This window comes from Oryzias latipes, chromosome 8, assembly GCF_053564925.1.
Source record: "Oryzias latipes strain Hd-rR chromosome 8, Olatipes_Hd-rR_3.1".
NCBI lineage: Eukaryota > Metazoa > Chordata > Actinopteri > Beloniformes > Adrianichthyidae > Oryzias > Oryzias latipes.
The window spans coordinates 3,666,322-3,673,792 of record NC_136244.1 but is presented as its reverse complement, the minus strand read 5'-3'; the positions used below and the strand labels follow the sequence as shown (position 1 = coordinate 3,673,792).

General features: G+C 42.0%; 1 protein-coding gene across 8 annotated transcripts; it reads left to right on the top strand.

The window, feature by feature from the left end:
* The first annotated feature begins 2,742 nt into the window (after window positions 1-2,742).
* Window positions 2,743-6,768, top strand: LOC110015526 (outer dynein arm-docking complex subunit 4-like). Of its 8 annotated transcripts, none has more exons than XM_020705509.3 (11): window positions 2,743-2,839; window positions 3,034-3,198; window positions 3,277-3,408; window positions 3,487-3,640; window positions 3,712-3,773; window positions 4,945-5,095; window positions 5,166-5,375; window positions 5,450-5,651; window positions 5,722-5,781; window positions 6,469-6,550; window positions 6,627-6,768. In XM_020705509.3, the coding sequence occupies exons 2-10, from the start codon at window positions 3,091-3,093 to the stop codon at window positions 6,479-6,481; spliced, it is 1,092 nt and encodes a 363-aa protein (XP_020561168.1). In that variant the 5' UTR covers window positions 2,743-2,839; window positions 3,034-3,090; the 3' UTR covers window positions 6,482-6,550; window positions 6,627-6,768. The 8 variants fall into 8 exon arrangements, with proteins under 8 accessions (XP_020561168.1, XP_020561164.1, XP_078806946.1 ...); XM_020705505.3 differs by having other exon boundaries at window positions 4,939-5,095; XM_020705510.3 differs by having other exon boundaries at window positions 2,754-2,839; window positions 3,070-3,198.
* Window positions 6,769-7,471: the final 703 nt, after the last annotated feature.

Below are 7,471 nucleotides of genomic sequence, written 5' to 3'. Positions count from 1 at the left end.
ACAAATTTTTGGAGAATTTTTGAATACACCCAAGTGGACCCTGGTATGGGACCAGGATCTGCTCTTGGACCCATCCTACGAGGTGGTCTCCATACGTTTCCAATCGGACTGAACCATGGATGAATGCAACCTCTTGAAACCACTTTTTTTTTCAATTATTCATCCTCACGTTGCTTTGCCCCACCCTTGTAATTCCTGGCCAATGAGAGAAGATGTCTTTAGTCACGTGGTCTTGTTTACAAGCTTTGGTTTGAATTAGAAATGTTCAGTAGACAGCAGCCTGAAAACAGACCAAGCACAAGGTTCAGGACTCTTCAGGCTGAAGAGCAAACACTGATTAACAATGTGTTAAGAGGCCAGGGTTCAGAAAACTAAGAAGTGGACTTATTAATATTAATATTGCTGGGATAAACAGTTGCAGGTGTGCCTGGGTGCCCTGTCTCATCCTGAACCAGAAAAGGAACAAATACCAAAAGGAACCAGGAGGGGGCAGCAAAGGGGCAAGAACTGTCGAGGCCTGACAAGACGATTGTGTCTGGAGCAGCTTCTGAAGGTCAGCAGTCAGAGTCTTGAACTCTGGTCAGTAAACATCTGGATACCAAACTACAGATGTATTTATGGATTTCTCATCGGCTTGTTGGAATAAACTTTCTGCCGACTTTTATTATCTCCAACTTTATGCATCTCTGATTTCATGGATACTCAACCTTCTGAAGAATGGGCCGCATTTTCAAATGGTTTTAAGAATAAAAGAAGAAAAATGGAACTAATTGATCCCTCAACGGAAACACTGATTTGTTGCCATGGCTCTATAAAAATAACACATAATGAATGACACTGAACAATAAATAACACAATGAAAAACCTGGTGGATAGTGTCTATGAAGCGTCTAATAGTGACCTGTGGAAGCACTTCTTCCTGCAGTGAGAATGTTTCAGTCTCTGACTGAAGGAACTCCTCAGTGCTCCCACAGTCTCATGCAGAGGATTGTCTATGATGGATTTCAGTTTCCGTAAAATTCTCCTCTCACCACCGATAGTCCCAGACTTTAGAGGACATCCCAGAACCGAGCTGGATCTTCGCATCAGTTTGTCGGTCTGAGTCAACGTTTATATGGCAACCACTGTTGTCAATCTGTCAATCAAAGGTTCCAGGTGACGGCCAGCGGGCACCACATGCTTTGGTTGAGGCATCTGATTGGTCCGTTGATAACTTGAACAAGTTGCGTTAAAGAAAAAGAGACCTTGTCACTCTGGCTGCATGACAGAGTGGATCTGTACCAAGACACCGTCAGCACATCACACGTCAAAGACCAAGGAGCTGAACCGGAGGAGCAGTGCCAGCCCCTCAGCCTCCACTGTGAGATGTTGGAGAAAATGGATTCTTTCAAAAAACAGACTCTGACCATCGTCAACCCAATGTTGATTTCCAAAAAGACTTTAACGGCTGAGGAAACCTCAGACCTTTTGATGAGAGCACAGAAAATGTCACAGATGTTGGTCAGAGTTGGTCTTCACCTACTACATCAGGTCCAGGAAACACATTTTTACCATTGAGAAAAAAAGGTATGGAGTGATTTCTGTGCCATTATTCCAAACACAACACCCACTCAGGCACGCCCCCACGTGGTGGCCAGGGGTGGCACTGGCCCCTCTGTTCATAATGATCATAATGTTAAGCACTGCAACTGTGTCTCATATATAAGTTGCTTTTACCCAAGAAAATTCATAGTGCTTTTATTTTGGTAACTTAAAATATATAAAGAGAAGATTCAACATGATTTACACAACAAAATATATTTTAGTATAAGAAAAAAACTCTAGAATGAATGTGCCTTAACCAATAAGGTTCTAAAAGTATGATTGGGGGGAAAAAGTGCTGTTTATTTTCAATATTGCGTAATGTCGCTTCTCTAGTACTTTAAAACTGTTCAGGAGCCCGAAAGGTAAATAAAGGGAAAAAACTAAACACGAATTCTTTCCAGGAACAATAAAGTATGATGACGAGGCAGCATGACAGGGTGAGGGAGAGTTGCTTCATTGTGGCTAAGAAGCTTTTATTTACATGACAGAATGCACTGCAGCGTTGGAACTCCGCTTCCGCTCACGTGGAAGTAAACACGGATTTCACCGCTCATCGGCACGACATTGGCCTTCTTTCTGAGCGTTGTACACATCACTCTGATCCTCTAGGTCACTGATCTAGAATCTATTGCTGGGAGGTTCTGAAGAACTTGCTTGGTGCTCCGTGCATTAGCCTATGAGCCTCTGTGCAGCTGCAGTGCTCCACCTGCTCTTATCTGAGCCGCTACAAAGCACTGCAATCCGCATTTTTATACGATACTGGCAGCAACATGGCACAGAGTTTCAGTTCTGTACCCATCCTAGGTAAAAACTAAGTAGTTCACGTCTCATCACAACAAAGCTGCTTCACTGAGACCTGCTAGTCATTTTGTGTGGTGCAGAGCTGCTCAAAGAGGCTCCGTGTGCTCTGCTGAAAACTAGCGGTCGGAGGTTTAAGTGAAAAACAAGAGTCAGACGTTGAAGGACGCTCATGAATAATTAATTAAATATCGTCCAGACAGCATTTTTTAATTTATACGAACTATAGCGATATATCACAAAATTCATTTTTCCAACAGCCCTAAGTTGAATCATTTCATTGACAGATTCTCCAGAGCCTGCTTACAAGTGGTAGAGGTGTGTACGTCCAACAAGCTCACTCCTGATTGGAGAGTGGTTGCCATAGAAACGTGATTCGACCGACTTTGACCAATCACTGCTTACTGGAATTGTCTGATTCAAACATGGCGGCGATTTCATTTGGTTGGAGCAGGAAGTAAGTCATCGTCTCTGTATGATGTCACACTTAATCGGCCCAGGGTTCATTTACAGTCAACGGTTTCTCTGTCAGTGTTTGATTTACTTTTTTTGCCACATTAGTGTTGTGATCAAATTTAGTTTGTTTTTTTGTGTTGTCATTTTACTAAATAAAAGGCTTCTACTTTGATTTGCTGTTGTTGTTGTTGCTAGGATACCAACTGAATAAATAATCTGGTATACCTGTAGCTAAAGCTTGACTGAGGGAAAATGTCCGACGAAGATCTCAAACAAAAAAGCTTTCTGAACTTGGTATTGACTGGAAGACGGCTTCTTATGATCGAACAATTCCAGAGAGCCAGACACATCTTCACCTCGGTGAGTTTGGCTCCGTTTTGCTCTTTTGTGTTATTCCTTTTAAATGTTGAATGCCTTTGTTTTTTTAAATGTTTTTAGGCACTGGAACTCCAACCTGAGGACAAGGAATGCTTGATAGGACGATCCAAGTGTTGCATGAACGAAGGGCGGCTTCGGAAAGCTCTGCAGGATGCTGAGCTTTCCCTCAGACACGACAAGTCCTTCCCTGAGGTCAGTGTTGGAGCGCAGGCCTTTGCTTTCCCACCCACGGGCTGTCAGTGTGCTTCAGTGTGAGCCTGAATGTTTCAGGGGCTGTACCAAAAGGCTCAGGTGTTGTACAGCCTGGGAGAATTGGAGTTCTCATTGCAGCTCTACTACCAAGGACAACACGTTCGCCCACAGATGCAGTGTTTCGAGCTGGGAATTCAGAGAGCGCGGGATGCCATCGAAAACTCTGTTGGCAGTAAGTGAAAAAAAAAAACCTATATATTTTCATGGCCTACATTTTAAAGCACACTGTTCTGCCTCCTGCAGGTCTGACTAATGTCCCACTGAAGGTTGGGGGAGACCTGTCTTTCCTTGAGAACATGGAGTTGGTGAGCGTAACAGTTTGAACAAACATGCTGAAGGTCTCTCTCCGATCGTCTTTGGAGCTGTTTTAAAATAGTTTTGATCAGAAAACCTGTGTTTTCTAGGACATAATTTCTGCAGAGCGGCAGCAAAACATCAGAAATTCCCTACTAAATTTTTAGCGGGACCATTGACGTGAAGCAACCCCACCACCCTTTCCGTCGCCCATCTGTAACGCTAGCTTACAGCCCTTCACTTGTGAAGTTCGATTTGTCCGCCCATAAATTTGTACTTATAATAAGAGATTTGGGTGTCTGTAAAAATGTTTCACAACTGTAGAAAAGAAAATGTCTGTGTTGTAAAAAGTTGTCTATGCCAGGAGAAAAAAAATCCACATGACGGAGAAGCAGATAAGATGAAACGGTGGAAGACACCTGAAATATGATTGATGTATTTCATTTGGACACTGCAACTAAAAAAAGACGGGTTGATCATTATTATTTTCAGGATTTTGTTTTTTGTAATTTCTAACTTGTCCTGTCCAACAGCTGAGCAAACTGATCAGAGCTGAATCCTCTTTTAGTTAGAAAACAGTTTTACAGATGCACAATTCTTTTATTACAGGCACGGAACGTTTTTCCAGACGGAAAATACTTTTGCCAAAATACTTACTTTGTATTCATACCCCCCCACCCACCCCCCACCCCAAAATTACTGGTGCTACAAAAATGACGAGCAATATTGGAGCTATCTAGCCGAACAGTGTGGATCCAGATTCCAGACTCAGACGAGGAAAACAAAGACATTTTCTGCAAGTGAATGCATCGGAATGGAGTGGAGCAGGAATTTTGTGGTGCGCTTGGCGTAGTTTTTACGTCACACATAGGATCTTTTTCAAACAGCGGTTTGATTCTCAACGATTTGAATCAAGAAACACTCAGAAATGCTATTTTGAGCCCAATTTTCTTGATATATGTTCCCCATCATCAGAAAAATGCTAAAACCACGTGATAAACTGTATTTAAACTGATGAATACAAGCAATATACTCAAGCTTGTGTTGTTACCCTGTCAAAAAAGTTTTATCCCTGTCAGCTTGTTTGAAATTTACAGACAAACATCATATTTCTGCAGTTTGAACCGGTTGCATACGATGTTAAGGCCGACTCTCTGCTTGTGTGTTTTCTGTGAGGTAAAGAGGACACATCCAATCAAAATCATCCAGAATCTGATGAAGGAGGAAAAGACGGAGGCTCCAGAAGTCCCCAAGAAAAAGCAAACGACCCCAAACCTGTTGAAAGATTTCACTGACCCCAAGACGTTTCTGGCAGATTTGGTGAAACATGGAGGTACAGAGCCACATAGCTTCATGTGAAAAAGAAAAAAATGTTTTAATCATTTCTACTTAATGAATTACAGATTTGATGAAGGACAAGACAAAGAGCGGAGAAGAAGTCAAAGAAATCGTTGAGGATTTGCTCATGTCGGTTAACACTTACAAAGAGATCTGTAATCAGGAAAACATGGTGGCCCCTCCAGAGAAGAAGCCTCAGCAACCGGAGGCTGAAGGACTCACAGTCTCTGAATGTGAAGAGTTTCTGCTGAGGAGCTTTTGCGAAATAGTAGCAGGTATCAGCCCAGGCTGCAGCTTTCTGCCGGTCGTTTCAGTGGGAAAAAGCTTCACTTCTTCTTTTTGGTTGTAGAACTGAAGTCTGGAGATGAAGAAAGTGGCCTGAAGAAGGCGAAAGGAGTCGTGAAGTTTGTGCAGAGGCGATCGGAAATGGAGCTTCCTCCTAAAAAACGGGTTCTTTGCAGTTTGGACGGTTTTATTGGAGATGCTCTGCTTTGTCGCAGAGCAAACGAGATGGAGGATCGTCAGAATGATCACGACTTGACAGAGCAATGGTGAGGAACGAAGGAGTGGAAGTTTATGTAAGCGGACAAAGAAAAACTCCAAAATCCGTGTCTCCAACAGCAAACTTCCAGAGGCAAAGTCCAGAGCTGAGGGGGGGAGCCTTCAGGAAACAGCTGAGCTGTAAGTCAATGTTTTGAGAAATCAATGGCAATTTCAGGGAACACCTGGGGGTCCTGGCCTGGGAACACCTGGGGCAGGGGTCGGCAACCTGAACCTCTCAAAGAGCCATTTGGATCAGTTTCCCACTGAGAGGAAAGCACAGGGAGCCGCAACACAAGGGGTGTTAGAGACAAATGTTTTTGCAGATATGTCGCTTTTGTTTATTTGGCAATACTTTTATTGATTCAAAATGCTGTCAGGACATTTATTTAATAATTTCTTTGAATTATTTATGAGTGTGATGTTTCCTTTGATCTTTTGTCCATTTTCCACAACCTTGAATAGACTTTTCTGTCTGTCAAACACCCAGAGTTCAGATGAGTGAGATGATGGAAACAAATTCACTTTGATGCAGACTCCTTCGTATTTTTTCCCCTTAAATTCCAGTAAACCCAAGACAGGATATTGATTTTATGGATGACAACTATTATTGTTTATTAAGAAGCAGCTGTTGGTTTGTTGCGGGTCTAGAATCATCAGCAGTGAGTCTAAGCCCCGCCCCCGCCTCGTGTTTTCCCCCGTGTGCGTTCTGATGGCAGTCAGAATGTAATAGTTGGGATTTAGTCCAGTCAAAACATTTCCTGCTAAAACTCCACACATAGTTTCCTTATTGTCAATCATTTTTCTCTTTTCTTTGTCTTCGCGAAGCTTGGAATCGTGAAATCCTCAGTGTCCCACTATGAAAAGCGTTTCCAAAGAGGACGACTCCGCCCCAGAGACCATCCAGAAGGTTTCCTCTGTTTTTCCCCTTTAGTTTCTTTTGTTCCTGATTACTTTTGTTTTAACTCCAAACATGATGATTTCAGGCTCTTGATGAAGCAAAGCAACGCATCAGAAACTAGGATTTCTACCGTGGATGTCTCCGAAAAACCACCAAACACCAGAGAGAGAGAACCATCAATTAACACTTTTATTGACATTTAAGTAAATAAAAGTTTTTTTTATGAAGCATGTTGTGGTGTGTTAATCAAACTGTATACATTAATCTACAAAAATCAGAGAAAATTCATCAAAGAGGACCAAACGTTTGTTCTTGGAGCTCAAAACTTCCTTTGCATCTGTAATCTGCAGATTCATGCTGCAGAATGGTCTGCAGTCATATAAAAATGTAACATTTTATCAACCTTATAAACAGTTTTTTATGTCATACAATGTTCTAAAATCTGTTCATCTCAGTGTTTGGTGTGCAGCAAATTTCATAATGCAATCCAGAACTGAACATTTTTGTGTATGCCCCTCAAAAAGGTTCATATTCCCACAAAATAGAGACCTACTCACATTAAAATTGTGTTTTGAACAGTTTTTGGGGCATTTTTCTGATTATGCAGGAAATGGAAAAAGAAAATTAAGATTAATATTGCAGTATTTCTTCAAATTGTCATTTTTGGGATAATTGTAATTGAAAAACCCCTGGGAACGCTTTCACAATCAGTTTAACCCTTGTGCTATCTTAGATGACCCCACCCTTACATTGATGTGTTCTCCCTACCATGACAAAGGTGGATAAAGGTGGAAAGATTTCATGTAATCCATGGACACCAGTTGTTGTTTCCCTTTTGGCTTTTCCCATCAGGGGTCGCCACAGCAAACAAGTCGCATGGTAAACTTGGCAATGTTTTACGCCGGATGCCCTTCCTGATGCAACCCTCTC